The following is a 17,613-nucleotide window of genomic DNA, read 5'->3' as shown; positions in this document are numbered from 1 at the left end:
TTAATCACAAATTTCGATATTAATGCTATTTTCGCTATTGGTATCGATCAGCTTCGATCGAACGACCGCTGAGACGATGCCGGCCGATCCCTCAGTTTCCTCCCCGGCGGAATGAGGCGACACGGACGAACGACAGTCGGAAGCTTTACAGGGTGGGCCGGTGGGAGAAGGGCAGGACTTCGAGGGGGATACCGAAGGTGATGAGCGGTACTGGTACTTGTCATCGTCAAGCAACGAGGCCGCCTTTCCCGACGACACACACGTGATGGTAACGCCATCGATCTTCTGCTTCTTGCTGTCCGGTTTCTTCAGCAGCTCCTCGATGGAGTACGGGTTCCGTTTCTTCGAGATGGCGGTCTGGAAGGAAAGGCTCAGTAAGTAAGGACCTCGAGCGTAAATTGTGTGACCGTGGAGGGACTTACCCGAAGATCGTCGTGCGTATCGGACGAGTCGTCACTGTTGACGTCGGTAATCTGCACCGGAGAAGAGGAAGCGTTCGAAGCGGTCGTGTCGCTGCGAAGACTGGCATCGAGCTGCGTGGTGAAGTTTGCGCCGCTGCTACCGAAGGGATTGGCGTAGGTGAAATAACCGTGGGGGAAGGCCGCAGCCGCTGCTGCCGCTGCCGCCGCCGCCGCCATCGTTGCCGCCGACGACGGAGAGTCCGAAGAGCCTGGAGGTCCAACGGTTCCCCGGTTCGCAGCGTAGAACAAGCTCGTGTTCCAGATCCAGTGCTTCGGCAGGTACGGCATCTGTCCGCTGGGGGGAGCCGTGCTCGGAGGTAAGGTGGTGCCTGTCGGAGTCGACCGAGTGGACGACGAGGGTTCGCTCTTGGAGTCGACCGTGAGCTTGGGCGAGCTGAGGTCGGGAAGGCTGACGGCGGATGGCGCTGGCTTTGGGCCGAGGTGGTTCGAACCCTGCGGATGTGGAAGCGGGTGTTGAGGGTGGTGGGGATGGGCCGTATCAGAGACGGGCTTGGCGGTGGCGCCATCATGTTGGATGATGTTGACGGCTGCCGTTCGCTGGACCATCGGCACCGGGACGCCCGTTCCAGGAGCTCCTTGAGGCCCGTATGGTGAAGGGTGGTGTTGGTGGTGAAGATGGTGTTGGTGATGGGACAGCGATCCGGGGTGTTTGGCAGCGTGTTCCGGGGAGACGGCGGCCATACTGTAGCGGTACTGATTGAGCAACGCCTGATGCTGCTCGAGGGTTTGACTGTACAAGGGATGCGTCATCGATTTCGATGGCAAGTAGGCGCCCGACGAATGGGACGATTCTCTGAGCATTTGTTCTACGGAAAAGAGGAAATAAGGCAACATTGTAGACGTGTTCACTTTTCAAGCGTCATAATAGATGTCTTTATCATTTTATTTTATTTTTCCTTGGTTCCGTTTATGTTTGCTTCTATATTTCTTTTTAATGTTTGGGTCTTTATTTCATTTTGATTTTGAATTAAAAAGGTATACAGCTGGTATTAAAGATTCTTGAAGAACTTTTCGCTCACTTAAAGAACGTTCCTCATCAACTTATTAAACTTGAATTTGCTCTTTTTTTCGAAACTACCGATTGCAGTTCGACATTTTATTAAATTTTAATCGCTACACCTTTTTCATGATTAATAGAAAATAGTTAAAACAATTTTAAATGAACTGGAAACAAACGAAAAACCTTATCGTGAGATAATTTATCCGACTTTTTAAACTTATTTGATGATGCTACGCAGTTCTGTTCCAAAATACCACTCATCAATCTTTCTACGGAAAGTCTGACGTGTGCACTTTAGAAGTTGAATGAAAAACTGAAAACTCTTAATCCCCACCTTGCTAAACCATGGACCGGCTACCGGCTACCCTTTCATTGCAATTCGCCACCTTTAGCATAGTCTGAGCATTTGCATAAACGCATGATGAAAGCTGCGAGCGCACCGATTCCGCGCCCTCTTTTCGCACGTTCGCGCCCAACGGAAAATCGCGATTGAGCGTCTACGTGGCACAGCTGGTGCAAACGATCCTCGAAGTCCCTGGAAGCTTCCAAAAGGACTGCAAGAATTGGCAAGACACAACCCTTAAATAACCCGCCATCGTTCGTTGCGTCAGGCAGAAAAGGGTCAATTAGGTGGCCGACTTCCGAAAAACATTTTTCTTTCGCTGCTCACCCGAAAAATGAAAAACATGTTATGGGACGGACCCGCAATTCGTCTTACCCGGCCCAACGGAAGAGAACTGGCCGAAGACGAACACACGGGTAGTGATTAAGTGCGCTAATAAAGTGCCCCAATCTGCCGCCGGACGAACGATCGGACGACACGAGCCCGGCCAAACTGAGTGATTGTCTGTCAAAAAAGGCTCTCATTACCGGCGCATATCGCAGTGCAATTATCAAATTGCATCCAGCGAAGCCACCGACGGTGGAGAACGTCTGGTGCGACTTCGCCCGGGAAAGATTGCAACGCAAGCGACGAACCCTAACGACGCAAGGATCCCCCGAAAAGAGGGGGAAAATTAGGGAAAAGTGTGCTCATTGAATGATTACATCGCGCACTTACGTACGTGATCATTATCGTCTGGATGCGCGTGCCCCAAAACTCTCCCCCCTTCATCCTCCCCCGGGGCATCCAGGACGCACGCCTTCGCTCCGTCTTACCGGACGATCTTGGCGCACGCTTTCGCTTGCGGCCATCATGCAGCGCAAGTGTAGCAAAAGTACTCGCTCAATTGCACCAAGAGAAACCTCGAAGGAAGGCGAACAATTGCTTGCGGGGCGTGTGCCGAGCATAAGGACACCTTTTTCCCGCGCCTCGACGTGGAAAGCTTGATCATGATGATCAGCCAAATGATGATGTCTGTGTTAATGGGTCGAAAGGCTCGGTGTGTTTGGTCAGCTGCTTCTTTTGCCCCAGACAAACTCCTCCTGCGAAAATGTCCCACGCTCCCGCTTTGTTTTCCTTACCTTCCCTCCCAACTTGCAGCGGCGCGTGTTAAATTATGCAAATTTAATTAACCCCACCCGAAAGGGCAGGCCCACCGACACACGCACATCGTAATGAGAGTCTTAATGTCAACAAATTTGTCATCCGTGCGAGCTTCGTGTACGCACGCCATACCGCTGTCCTTCGGGCGCTCAACGACTTTACTCCTCTTTTTCTCACAGGCCCTCAAACTTGCCAGGTGCAAGGCGAGAATTTTCCATTTCCTTTTAGGCCGACTCGCTCGGAGAAAGGAAAAGTATGTGCAACGGGTGCTGATTATGTTGTTTCAACGGTTGCATCCTGCGAGTTGCGGGATCCGATGCAGAGTTAAGATAACGGGGTAATGGGCAAATTAAGTGATGAGTTTCACACACTCGACAAAGTTGAAGCTGCCAAAGTGAATAACGATCGACTCGTGTGCGAGCGAGCTGTCGTCGTCGATCAATCAGGACTACTTTCACATAACCACACAAGGTGATTGGAATGGAGGTGGACGCTTCCTGGGAAAGGTAGGCACCTGTATCGTGATTTAAAATGCACGGAAGAGTAAACATAATTCGTCTAAACATCAAAAAGAAAGACATATTCGTAAGCTTATTCCAAACAGTGAAAAACTTACACAAGTACCATTGGAAAGGAAAATTTGAATGCTAAAGAAGAAAACAAAAAAGGGTTCATGCTAAGCACAGCAAAAATATCACATCAATAATATATAATCCAGTCCTTTAATACAAAATCTTTGTTTGTTTGCTTTGTCAGCAAATAAACTAAATGAACCTATAGTAGTATTATTATATTGTCTGTTGAATTCACCAAATTAAAGACATGAAAGAATTAAACAAAAACTATACAATATTCGTTATTTATTTTCACCTATTGACATCTGTTATTAATTCCTAAATTATCATTGGAAACGTCTTCGAATATCGTCATGCTTTCTTGTGCATACATTTTCCTAGTATCTGAAACGGAATTTATTGCTTACATCATAAGTATCCACAAACGACGGTAATGGCCATAAAAATTTACATTATAACAACAGCTGCCATTATTGGCGCTAAAGATTTGCTCATTAGCCCATCGCTCAAGATTGACAACTTTGTAACATCGGTGTTCGGAACAGATTGGACGGTTAACACCTTTCCACAGGTGTTCACACAATTATGCAAACCATAAATCACCGGTCCATCCTTCGCCCCCGACTCGACTTACCGTTCGACGTCATGTCGTCCGTCCACATGCCGCCATTCCGCAGTATCCGGTTGACGGAGCTGACCGAGGGTATCGTGTTCGGGTCGCATATCCGCTGGGAAAGCAGCTGATCGCGGATCTCCCAGGCGAACATGCCGGGGTTTTCCTGCTTGAAGCGTAGAATTTTCTTCACCACCGTCGGTGTTGCCACTTGCTGCGGGAGAGAGAGAGAGAGAGACGGGTTGGGTAAAAGTTTAATAAAAAACGAAAGAAAAGGTGAGTAGAAAATTGTTACATGCACCGAGGCGATAATGAACCTCACACGAAACCCTCACTTCCCGTTCGCGTTGCATTGCCGTTGAATGGTCATTTATTATATTGCCACCATAAATTTGCGCTCTTTCAGCGGCTTATCAGCGAAACCCCAATGCTCTCGGCTCCTTATCCCCCTCGTGGGTCACACTTGGCACTCCATTATGTAAATCATAAGCATGTCGCAAGCATATCGCGCTGACCGCGAAATTGCACCAATAAATCGTGTTTTGTCGCGTTGATAGCTTGCCGTGGCGTTACCCACGGGGCCCAAAGACGAAGCCCACGGTGGCAATTTGTTCAACCCGGCGCACCGACCCAGGGCAGAGAGCATCAATCATCGGTTTCAATTATAAATCTACAGCGAAAAAACAAAACACGTGACCGAACGGATATTAAGTAGCCGTGCAAGAAAAATCCATCAAAAACTTACTCCCGTAAAACCGGTGTTACGCTGGCGTGGAATTTACGGTCTCAATCGAGCGGTGCCGTTAGAGTCCTGCGACATCGGCCGAACCGGACGTTATAAATCGCTCCGTTTTTTTTTACGAGATTGGCAAACGGCGAAGCGAGCCGACTTTATGGTCGGGAAAATTGGAACAAGCCGAACGGGACGAAGTATGTTCCAGTACGCCAATCATTGTGACCTCTGCCATAAACTAGCGTACCTTTTCCACTTAAAGCGTTATCACAATCAACCTTCAACTATTCTTAGTCGTGCTCGCCCTTAAAATAGAACCCTCGGCTTCGAGTGCTGGTCGATCACAAACTGCTGAAATCAATCCGATTGCAGTAAGGAATTAATTTCCACAATACAAAGGATTTTAGATGGAACCGACATTCCTGCTTTCCCACTATCAGGTCCATTGCACTGACCAGGTTATTTAACCGTTTACTTCTTACTTCCAATTCCAATTCCAAACGCTCCGGAACCGACTCCGGAACCAAGCTTTTAAGTCTTATCAAAACCCCTTAAACTTTATCTCAATCTCCACTCGAAAGCGTCAAATGGTAAACAGTTTTTGACGGTTTTGAACTGAAATAAATTCACAAGGGGTGCAGCTGAGCTATTGCTGAGGGTTAATGGTAATCGGTTCCTGAGGTCCTTCTAGGAATAATTAACTATGCCACATTTTAACCTTTGTCGACGTCAAAGAGAGAAAATAGTGATCTTAAGGTTTTTCTTATCATTGTGTCATAAACACAAGGTATTTTTTGGTTAGAACTGATAATTGCAGATAACAAGCTATGAAGTGAGCTGAATAATACTGTGAAAGTTAAAATTGCAACTGTTTATTGGTGAGTGATAAGTATAAAAAAATATTAAAACACATTATTGCCTTTATACAGAGCACATGATTTAAATGATTGATCCTTCGATGAATCATTGTACAAAAACTGGACAAACCAGAATAGACATAAATAAAAGTGATTGTTCTATGTATGACCCAAGACAAGACCCAATGGGCAAATAAAAATGGTGAAACTAGTAACTTTTAGTACATTCCTGATTCGAACAACTTTATTGCCCTTTGTGTAATTGGAAAAAAGAACAAACACTAAAATGGATGTAGCACCAGAAGGTTTTATTCGCTTTGCAAACCGTAAATAGTGTGGGATTCAAGTCAACGCATTCTCCACCGCGAAGCTTCGGTGCGGCGTATGTAAATTGAAAGTACAAATTATTTTAATTGTAACCTTATTGTTTCACCGTGGGGCCACAATTGGAAAGGGTCGGTTCGGTTCCGCCCGGGCCAGCCGTTCCTTTTTTTATTGCATCCGTGCCCTTGCCAATGGTTGCCAATCACCTGTTCGGTCCGGAATGGGCCGGGAATGCCGAATGTCGTCGTCCCGGGCAGTGCATCGCCATCGATCCGCCATCGATCAGGGTCAGGCAGTCCCGCAAGGCGCACAAATCGCCGCCGGGTTCATGGCGATGCCCCGAGGGTTGCGACGTTGCGCGAGCTGGGTGTCATAAAACTGAAATAATTACAGCCCATTTCGAGACTCTGCTCTGCTGTTTACAAGCGCGTTTTGTAACGTTCTTCATAAACCGTCCGATACCACCTACCCTCTCCCGTACGCCCCCGTACACCTCACCGACCGATGTACAGATTTGTCGGAAAATAGTGGAAATTGTTTTATTATAAGCATTACCAGCCAGGCTCCGGGCACCATTATGATACGGAATGTCCCTGCACGGCGACGAACCGCGCCACGGAGCGACTATGAATATTTTACAAGATTATTAACACCTTCCCATCAGACGTTTGGCGTGAGATTCGGGCAGCTGATCGGTCGGTTGCAAATGCCTGACGCTATGGTCAGCGCACACACCGCGATCATTATATTGCATGGCATCGGGTCGCTCCGATCGGCTGCAGATAGTATATCATTTGTTATGGGCCGGCCATAATAATCGCGCCCAACGATGGTAAAGATTCGATCCAAATCGTACACCGTTTTGTTTTCCCAATCATTTCGAGCAGGGCCCGGGTAGCAATCAGTGCTCGGAATGGCATCGAACCACGACAATGTCTGGCAGAAGCGATAGGAATATATTAGCGAATGCGATCATTGGCATGGTGGCGTTTTGGTGTGAAGAACTCGTTATCGTTCTGGTACAAAGTATAGTGCTTGACTGACTCGAGCGCTGCCACCGAACAATCAACACATAACATTGCAGTTACTGTTGGGCTGAAGCATCATTACAGAAGATTCAAGAGACAAACATCAAGATTGGTAGAAATTCCATAGAATAAATTAAAATGAACAATCGTTATAAGATTGACGCCGTCCAACTTGATTTGGTTGCTAAATACCAATCATTACCTAAACCAGATTAAATTGAATATTGAAACTGCAATGCACAACAAAGATATTGATATAATAGACTCGAAATACGAACAGTTAAGGATCTGTTTTAAAGATTTCCTGGAGAACACTAAAGAAATAAAACAGAAATAAAACTAAAAAGTTATTGTTGGTGTGAGGAAAAGCAACAAAAATAATTTATATCAATAACATAAAGTTAATAATAATAAAATATTGACTTAAATACTGACTAAAAAAGAAAAAAAAACTGACTTTTCAATAACACTTCAAACGAATGTAAAAGAAATTAAATGGGGAAGGAATAAATGAAAATAACGAATGAATGAAAACGGTTCTGTACATATGCTACATAGTTCGAAGAAAGCGTGTCCTCTTGAGAAACGAACTGCTGCAGGAAACGCGACTAAAGGCAACCGGTAAATAAATAAGCCCCTATCTAAAAAGAAAGTTCAACCTAAAGCACACCAGAAAAGGCTCACCAGGGAATAAGAAGCAAGATGCATGACGGACGTCCTGCCGACGGCGAACTCCGGGAGAAAAAAGGAGGAGTTATGCTCGCGCGACGCCGCAGTTGCTTGGAAGAAGAAACCGCGAATCGAACGAACTCCGTCCGTGATGCTGCCGACGTTTGTGTCACTGCGGTTGTCTCTTTCTCTGGCCGGATTCGGTGGGAAAAAAAGTGTCTTCCATTCGCCCAAAGGGAGCCCTGGGTGAAATGGAACATGTGAACATTATGCTGGCGTGGCTCGAAACGGGCGAAACCGGCCATAAATCATACGACAACCTGGGCCGCAAACACAACCGTACGATACGATCGGAACCTCCTGTGCTGATGGAGTGGAGTGGAGCTACCGTGTGGTCGCAGGCCGTGTTGGAGGCCGGGAACGATTTAGTAAATTTAAATTGAATTTTATGAGTGACGCTTATCTGGCCGGAATCACCTCCGAAAGGAAAACTGATGCCCTGCGGGCCGTGATCGCCTTTTTCCTGCACCGTTTGGCCCAAAACGCCTTTTTGTTCGCGAGTGTTGTTCCGTTTTACGTTGAGGTTTTTTTTTAACTTATGTTTTTCTTTTTCCCCGTACGCGACGATGGTGTGAACATGACAGCGTTCGACCACCGGCGTCGCATCAGCATCGCCACCAGGGACGAAAGACATCGCCGAGAACACGCATGATGCCGCATCTAACGGCGGCCGGGAGCCAAAGGACCATAGCATTAGCATAAATTAATGTGCACCTTCTCGCTGCACAGCTGCATCCTATCGCTTTGATTTTGATCGTCTCAGCACGACAGCATGTTGAACGTGTTAAACCGCGCGAAAAACTGGCCCCGAACCAGCACGAACAACCGTTCATTACCGTTTAATTATTTCACTCTTGCGCCGTTCCGATCGATACGAGAAAAGCCCTTTTTTAAGCCCAAACGGAACGGGCCGGGTTGCCGGAAAGCGAAGTAGCCGGGCTTCCAAAAATGAACGATTACTTTTCCGGTGATTGATAATTACTGCATGGTTTCGATCGGTTCGGGTGGCGTGGCGTTTTTCGTACGTATTTTTTCCCTCCCGAAAACATGTTGCATTTCCCACGTTCGTACGCGATGATAACCAAGGTCGGGTGATAAGGACCTCCGCTATCAGCTTGACATTCGCGTGTGGTTACACAAATCACTTCATTAGAACTATCGTTCTGCAGGTGGATAGATTGTAATTTTACTCAATTGTATTTTCATATTTATTTCATACAAAAATACTTAGATGTATTGAAAAACTCAACAATATTATCTTATATTTTCATTTTGTTACAACAATTTTCAGGATACGTTTCAAGAATAATGTTCATGAATAACCATTTGAGATGCTTTATCAATTTCGTTTAATTCTTTGTATTGTGCTCATTATCACTTAGATACTTATGACTGTTTAAGTTAGTCCTTCATTTTCCACTCGCTTTTCAATTCACCCACATCTAAAGTGATAATGTAACGCACTCACACCGAGGGTGTTTGGTCATATTCCCGACCCGGGAACGACCGCAAGTGTGTCCCCGCGTTCGGTAACGTAGTGAATTATTTTCGTATATTTAGTCTAATGTCAACATTATTACCCCAATCATCAATCAACCGTTCCAACGTAGGAGGGCCTAGAAGTAAATCCATAACTGGAACATCCCACCGTGCGCCTAACGACGGGGGATCTTTCCAACCAGGTGAACTAACGGTGTCATTGCTGAACGCCAGGGAATCATATCATGGTGCAAAGCAAACATGGCACTAATACGGTGATAATGTTCGATAAGTGGCTACTGTTTCCGGTAGCAGCGTTTCAGCAACATGTTTAAAGGCGCATCGAACACATTTGTCATGCGTATGTTTTTCGAGAAAATCATAACTATTCAAACAAATCCATTTCGAAGCATTGATTGCCATACAAACAATTCGTTTCGAGGGGAAAACCCCTTTTATTTTTGTTCTCTTTTAGAAACGGCTTATCAAATTACTATTTTTATATTCTTAGTTTTATGTTTTAAGTTCGTAAAATCAGTCTCTGTTACATACCGAAAGATCGCGTGCTCTTGCTGGGTCCACAGATGATCGAAAAGGACTACAAACGACCCGGACATTCTATAAATAAGGATAAACAGGCCTTAATTTTTCAACAACTCATATGAAGGGGAAATAATTCATGCAATAATTGCCTCAGTTTGGACCAAACACTATAACATGCATCCGACACAGCTGTAAGCAGCAGTTGAGCTCCGAAATTAAACAATAATAGCTATCGTAAAGCTTACGCACATTAGAATGATAGAGAATAAAAAGTAATGGAGTGTAATTACTCCTCGTAAGAAAACGATCATCTCATCCGATCCTCATAAATAGACGATGAACAACGCATATTTCAACGCATCCACTTCCTGTGCCGCATCGAGGGTGTCCTCGACGAGCGTTCCACTCAACAACCAGCAAAAGTATCCGTAAAAGGATCTTGATAGAAAATTGCCCACGATCCCGACGAGCCTAATAGAGATCCTTCCAACGGGTCACCGGTGACACTTCAACCCTGTGTCTAAAACATTGCCTCTTTGTGCCATTAGTTTTCTTTACCACCAGCGAGCAATAATTTCCCAACCCACCATGTTTCCTCGGGCAGAAGCGAACGAAATATGACAGTGACATATTGGTTCACATTATAAATAATTATTCTCTATCGCGGCTGGCGGCGTTCGCCGGTCACTATCTACCCTTTCCGATCGGGGCTTTCAATTTGGGGCCCATAACTTTTTGCTGTTCCACATTTATAGTGTCGTTTTCCCACCACCGTCCGACCGGAGTCCTGGAAGGGCCGAAAAAGAAAAAGCGTCCTCTGCACGGGTCACGCGAAAAAACCCCGCCGCGTCTCGTTGTAACAAACGGGCCTAAAACGGGCCAGCCGAAGGATGGAGGAGTTGAATTGTTTACGACACGCAATTAGTCCTTTCCTGAGCTTCGTTCCCTGACCCCTGGCATCCATTCCGTCCACCGTGGGGTTAAAGTGTTTTTTTTCTGTTTCGCAGTTTGTAACGCGCACCGGAAGGATGGCTGGAAAGGAATCCATTTTGTTTGATCCTTCCCCCAAACGGTTCGAGAGGCGCCGCCAAGAATGTCCACCCCATTCGGGGAAGGGTTTGGGTTTGTGTGTCCTTTTACAACCCCGTGGTTGGACGGTTGGCTTCCAATACCGTGCCCTCGGGGCATTTTTCCTTCACAGTTCATTAATGGCGCACGGCGCGGGGCAACGGTCGTTTCGTTCTGTTACGAAACCAATCCAAGCTATCCGTAATATTCTTCTTTTTGCTCTCTTTCGGTTCGAAATGTGTCCGATATCGATTCCCGGTCGCGTTGCGGGAATAATTAAGATGGCGTACTTTCGATACCGATGCTCTTAAATCTCCCAAGAACCTTACGGGGGCCACTGCTTCCATTTCGATCCCTTCACACAGCGAAGAAGCTTACGAACAAGAGGGTACCGATGTCTTACCTTGGTTTTGCTGCCACCGATCGAACCGGGCCGTATCGATCCGGTTTCGTAGAAGCGGGTCAGAATTTTCGATACACATCCTGCAGGAAATGGCGGCGGCGGGCGCGGAAATGGAACGGAAACGGAACGGTGCAACCCGGAATGGGGATGGTTAATCTATCGATTTAATTAAGTCCTCCCCCTCCCCGAGGAGCGGGGGCCTTCCCTAGCTACTTACCATGGGACACGAGAAGCTGGCGGGAAATGTCGCACGGTCGAACGCCCATCAGTGCCAGCTCGACGATTCGCCGTCGGACGATGTCCGGCAGGGGTCGACCGTTCACGAAGACTCCTCCCAGCTGGTTCACACCGGCTTGGCCTGGAAGGAATAAAATACGAGTTGAGATAACATTCGCGGCACACAACTATTTCTACAGATAGGATAATCCCTCAAGGCCTTAACCGCTTAAACGTACGTCAATCGATCGATTTTCCCTAAGGAATACTGCGCCTCGGATAATTCCGGTCCCGAATAGTATGGCCATTGCTTGACCGTAGCGGGAAATGCGCACGAAAAACGGGACCCGGCGGCGTATTTGGCACCAAACGTGCCGCAACGGAATGTTTTCGGTCTTTTCGTCTCGTCAGGTGAAGAAAATTGGCCTCCCAATTAAAACGCAATGCTTTCCCTGCAATGCCTGCGTTCAAGAAGTGTTACACACCACGAAATTGTGCAGAAAACTGTCCGGGAGACAACTTTGTGCCAATGAACATACTTTACCCTGGAGATATCCCGAAAGGTGAGTAAAAAAGAACCAAGAAGCGCGTAACGAGATCATTTTCCCACCATCTCACTTGCCAGAAAGTGGGTAGCGAAAAATAAGACCTATACAGTCCGGTTTGGAAGACCTTTTGTTGCGACGAGGAACAATTTTAAGCATCATCCGTGTCCCAACCGGGGCTCGTCATAAAAATATTACTGCGTTATGAAATGTTTCGGCGATGGAATTTTTCAAAGTTTTCCGCTCGTTGCCATTTCGTGGAAGCAAATTATGAAGAGGTGTATGGCAAAAGAATGTCACCCAGTAGAATCGCGAAACTCTTTGCTGTAGCAAACGGGAACTGGAAAAATTCCCGAATGAACATCTGACATGGCTCTCAAAAATATGTTCTCTTCGTAGAATATACTTGACTTTCTTATAAATATGTCCAACAAAGCATAAAGATTTTTATTACCTTATTTATTATTAGTAAAGTAAATTTGTTGATTCATTAAAATTCGTTACTGAAGAAAAGTTCTGTACAGTTCACAACCCCACGTTGTGAATCCATCAGCTCGCATCAACTTAATTATAGACTGCGCAATAATTAAAGTCATCCTTTGGCCACGTGCCCATCCCAGTCGTTCACCAGCACCAGGATAGAGCAAAAAGGAAACAAGAATAAGGGAAAGACAACAAGCAAAACACCCCGAGCAAAACAGAAAACCCCCAAAGCGCAACAGACACCTGCACAGGGCTAATGACAAAATTGCTAACCTCCCATCAAAGTGCATTTACTTCAATCAAACCGAAATTGGGTTAGAAATGGGCAAATGGGGTCGAACAAGGACAATGACGACACAGACGCTTCGTAGAGATCGTGGCTCATCAGTATTTTCGGTTTTCTTAATGCCACACTACTTTGACGGTTGCAGCCGCACTGACACATTAAGCAAAGACAACCAGATCCCGGCCAGGTGGAACTTGCAGGGTGTTCTTTTCACACCGTAAAGGAACGCAGGCAATGGGAAGGACAACATAGAGGGAACAACATTGTTCTTGTTGATGAACATTAAGAAGAGAAAAATGCATGAATCGAAGAGAAGTAGAAAGACTTTTCGTGGGTTAACAATAACATTTTAAATCGATGTATTTAATGCTTTTTCTCTCCCAAATGATCCGATCCACCGAAATAACAATTATGAACAATAAAACAAGAAAAGAAAAAGACCTTCAGAAAGTTGCTCTAAAATACATACAGAAAAGAGACAACTAAACAGAGTAATCGGAACCAAAAATCATCAAATTCGCGTTGGCACACGTCCAACAAGTTTAAAGCTATACCGACAAAATGTAATTTTTTTTCCCTCCACTTTTCCTTTCATTGACCAAAAACATGACTTAGAGCTTATTATCCCGACATACTTTCGAAAACCACTTTCGGGTGCGATTTTTCTCCTTCTATTGCATCGTGTTTACCTTCACTTATTCCATCGGCCACGCCCAGCTCCCGGTGCCGGCGATGGGCACGCGACTTCGTAATGAAATGTAATTGCATGTTCAAACACGTGCAATTGCTGCTACACGACGTCCATCCTTCCCGTCCAGGGTTGAATCTCGGGCAAAAGAAAATTGAAACTCTTGCAGGCCGAAATTGAACCGAAATTGGAACCAACGAAATACCTTCGCCAAGGAGTTTCTGCGTTTTATTCGTCCTTGCAGACGAAAAGGGTTCTTTTTCATTCCTCTCAGTTTGACGCACCGTATATAGGTTTCTGTGCCAAAGTGTCTCGTCGGGATGTGTCAGCAGGCTGCTGATATGAAAAGTATCTCTCTGATTACACCTGCGACTGGCGCATAATTTCCGACGGGGCCCGAAATGGGGCTTAGAACGTGAGTCCAACATTCCCGCCGGCCACATAATTACAAACCGAAGCGCGTTGTCAGGCAGCGATCGGCAGAAGCGACACGATCGGCAGCAACCGTCTCCACCCCGAAGCCACGTCCGGACGGCTAATGATAGGACCGATTCTCACTCGCCGCAGCCAGAATGGAAGTGTCGAAACGCTACAGCCGGTGGTCGGCCAGCATAAATCAAATATTGATACGACAAATGCTGGGGCACGACCGACCGTGCCCGACGGCATCCCGGCCTTCACGTTGCAATCGAAGGCTATTGATTAGAGCAGGCAATGTGAATAAGAACGGAAAAGTAGGCAGCGACTGTATTAGAACGTTAAATTTGGAAATTTTCTAACCGAACTTCTTCAGCTGTCGCTCGAAGGAGCAAACGGCGAATTGGATCGCGCGTGCAAAACGAGCAAATATCCTTCAGCGATTAGATTGCATTGCACTTAGTTGCATTTGAACGTTCGTGAGATGCAACCATGAACCGGCATGTTATGCAAATTCGAAATATTCGAAATGATATCGATTTCAAAAGGTTTAATCGCATAAATAGCATCCTTGCGAACGAAATATGCCGGCAAAAATGTACTTTATGTAAATTAGATACTCCTTTCCCGGGGTTTCCCGCTTACTTGAAAATATTTCCACTACAACTCCTTCAACCGAATCGATGCGAGTTGTCCGCATCCGTGAGTGACACGGATCGTATGAATTAAACATGATATAAACCATAACCATCGCGTACGTGCAAGTCCATCGGAAGCATAAAATCATACCGAGGTGCAAAGTGACGAAAAACATATCCACCGGGTCCCCGTCCCCAAAAGCAAGGCTTAAAAAACCGAAACCCATCGAAATGCATCCAGTTCAGTCCAACGGCGAGAAGTTTGTCCATCGAGCTCAAGAATGCGACACTGAAGGAGCGGGGTAGGGTAAGGGGAATCGTCTGTCGATGAAACGCTGATCGCGAAGCGTGATAAAAATTTAACCATCCCAACCCCGATGACAGCATCGATAATGAGCAAAGGAGTCCGGCCAACTGGAAGGAAACGGGAGCGATAAAAAACAATCCGCAACTGTGGTGCGCAATTCGCAACCGGATCGCAACGATCACCAACTGGGCGTTTAACGATCCGACCAGCTGCCCAATGCGATCGAGCGAGGGGATGCGGTTGAGATTTCAAAGATCACCTTCGCGTCCTAATCTATCGCCCATCGGGAAAGGGGGTTCTTCGCTTGCAAACATATCGTTCGATCGGCGATCGAATGATGCTCTCTTCCGAATGAGTACGGAAGGATCGAGACCGACTAAAATAACACATTTCTTGAGCCGAGTTGAAGGGAACGAGAAAAAAAAACGAAATGAAACAAAGCCTCAATCATATCGCGAGACGCCGTCACGAAGCGCAACAAAATACCGTCACATGGTGAAATATGTGGTGTGCGAATTGATTGATGGGATATAATTATGATGTCTTTCTTACGCCATCCCCATTTCACCCGGGCCCGCGTCCCGTTCCCGTCGACAGTTCCCTAGTTGGGAATGGCCATCGGTCGAGACGGAACGGAAACCGGGAAATATGTTTATGCTTTTTAATATTGTGCACATCGGCAGACGCCCGCGCTCCATTTTCCTCGTCCTCCCTGTTTGTTCGGTCCAGGAGTCGGAGAGGAGAGGGACGAAAAAACAATCGTCCACGACCGAAACCGGTGTGTCCAGGGTCTCGGGAGCGAAATACCGCACGGCCGCCTGATATGGCTTCATTACGGGACCCGTTGTTTGATCGGATCCGGGCCGGGCAGGAATGTGCGCGCCAGCCGCAGGTGCCCACCTTGGCTTGGCGGGGCTACGTGTGGCGACGAGCGGGGACACCGAACGCTATGCTCATTTAGGAAATAATTTTAAATACCAACAAAAAAAAATCGACCGACCAACAGGGCACCAGAGCGTCCAAACCGGCGCTGAATGAATGGTATGCGCGAACGGAGTGGAACGGAAACATGGCGATAGACCGGTCAATCTGTCGCGGTTACGGTGTTTGACGGGCCATGACTCGGACCGGGGGGATGGTTTTCCAGTTGGGCCCGAGTTTGGCGCATTTGGTTTTTCTTTCAGCGTCGCTTAAACACCATTTTATTTGGTGCGATTCCGGCGAATGGCCAAAAGGCTGGCCAAGCGATCGGGCAAAAGGGTGCATGCCGAGGGCATGAATGAGCTTGGGGCCCGATTCGGGCCGCCGTCTGGGGCCGGGAAGTTGCGGGCTCAAGTATGCCGAGAATGCACTTCGAAAGACTAAGCTGGCTGCGCAAGTGTATGCCCTATATTGATTGTGACACCAAACATGCCAAACAACGACATGCTGGCTCGAAGCTTCTCCGCTCGATTGATCGTTTTGAACTCCATTTATTTTTATCACTTGGAGTAAATACGACTAATTTTGTTCTGCTCCGATGTAAGGCAAGTAAAACCGACATTCTTATTTTCATTCATCTCTAAAGTAGAAACATTATCCAATTTCTTCTCATGTTTTGATAGGCTTATGTTTCGATTTGTATCCCACTCTAGAGGAAATTAGGATTTTAATCTTTACATTACATATTTAAATCTTTAATATAAAGTAAAGTTTTTTTATAGATTCCTGCTTGAATTTCCATTATTTTAAACATTGTTATGAATCACCACTAAGAACCTAAAAATTATCTAATTATATTAATTTTTATTCTTATCTTATGTTCGATATTATATTCATCGGAATGATTACGATATTATTAAGTTTAGAATCACATTGTGATCATTATTCATGGATATTTTCTCCATCATTTAATCTTTTTCCTCCATTTCTTCTCACTCCTTAACCCTTATTTCAGATATCTGCAAATTTAAAGCTGTCGGTTTCACTTGTTTTAAATTTGTACTTTAGATCAGGACCATAAATGGAATAATTGTAATACCGTTCGGGAGGCGGCCAGAATCGTGTGATACGTTACGCAAAAGTAAAATCAAAGCAAGGAGGGGTAGGGGAAAAAAAGGTGCGCCCGCATCAACTAGCCCCGTAATGAGACGGCGGCCCGGTCGTGATGAGCCACCGAGCAGTCCGATTAATTATTATGGTCATTTCAAGTGCTCGTCTGCTGCTGCAGCATGGCTTCGATGCTAATGGCCGATGGCCGAGAGATGTGAGTGCTTCTCGTAAAGCGCCACGCTGTACGGTCCAACCCCCGGACGGTCCTGGCCCAGTGGGGAAGCGACGGGTGGAAAAAGCGGTTTCGAGACGGCGCCGCCATCGGCCGGGGAGCCAGAGACCGGGAACGCCGGTTAGCTGAGTATCGTTGAAAATGGCAAGAAATTAAAATTCATCTCATATAAAACTCTCCGTTTACAGATGGGGGGATTGCGAGGCCAACTGCGGCCCTACGGTTGAGCCTACCGGTTGGCTACCGTTCCTTGCGATGGCCTTCCAGTCCTTACCCTCTTCCGCTAGTCTCTTCCCTCAATAAACACCCAACCTGAGCTCGTAAAAACAAAACCACGGCATCTTTCCACCGTTCGCCATCTTCACGTGGTGTGTCGGCGAAAAGATCGCTCGCAGATCGCGGTGGCACATAAACCTGATCCTCGGAACGTGTGTTTATACGGTTGCCGTT

General features: G+C 46.4%; 1 protein-coding gene across 1 annotated transcript in view; it reads right to left on the bottom strand.

The window, feature by feature from the left end:
* LOC131262096 (paired box pox-neuro protein) overlaps positions 1-17,613 on the bottom strand; it is a 40,509-nt gene continuing 22,896 nt past the window's right edge. Inside the window, 6 exon segments of the mRNA XM_058264020.1 lie at positions 1-357; positions 423-1,288; positions 4,178-4,370; positions 6,218-6,254; positions 11,310-11,400; positions 11,538-11,678. Coding sequence (XP_058120003.1) covers positions 1-357; positions 423-1,288; positions 4,178-4,370; positions 6,218-6,254; positions 11,310-11,400; positions 11,538-11,678 — 1,685 coding nt within the window.

This window comes from Anopheles coustani, chromosome 2, assembly GCF_943734705.1.
Source record: "Anopheles coustani chromosome 2, idAnoCousDA_361_x.2, whole genome shotgun sequence".
Taxonomy (NCBI): domain Eukaryota; kingdom Metazoa; phylum Arthropoda; class Insecta; order Diptera; family Culicidae; genus Anopheles; species Anopheles coustani.
The sequence above is the reverse complement of the archived record's forward strand: the minus strand, read 5'-3'. Positions and strand labels throughout refer to the sequence as shown.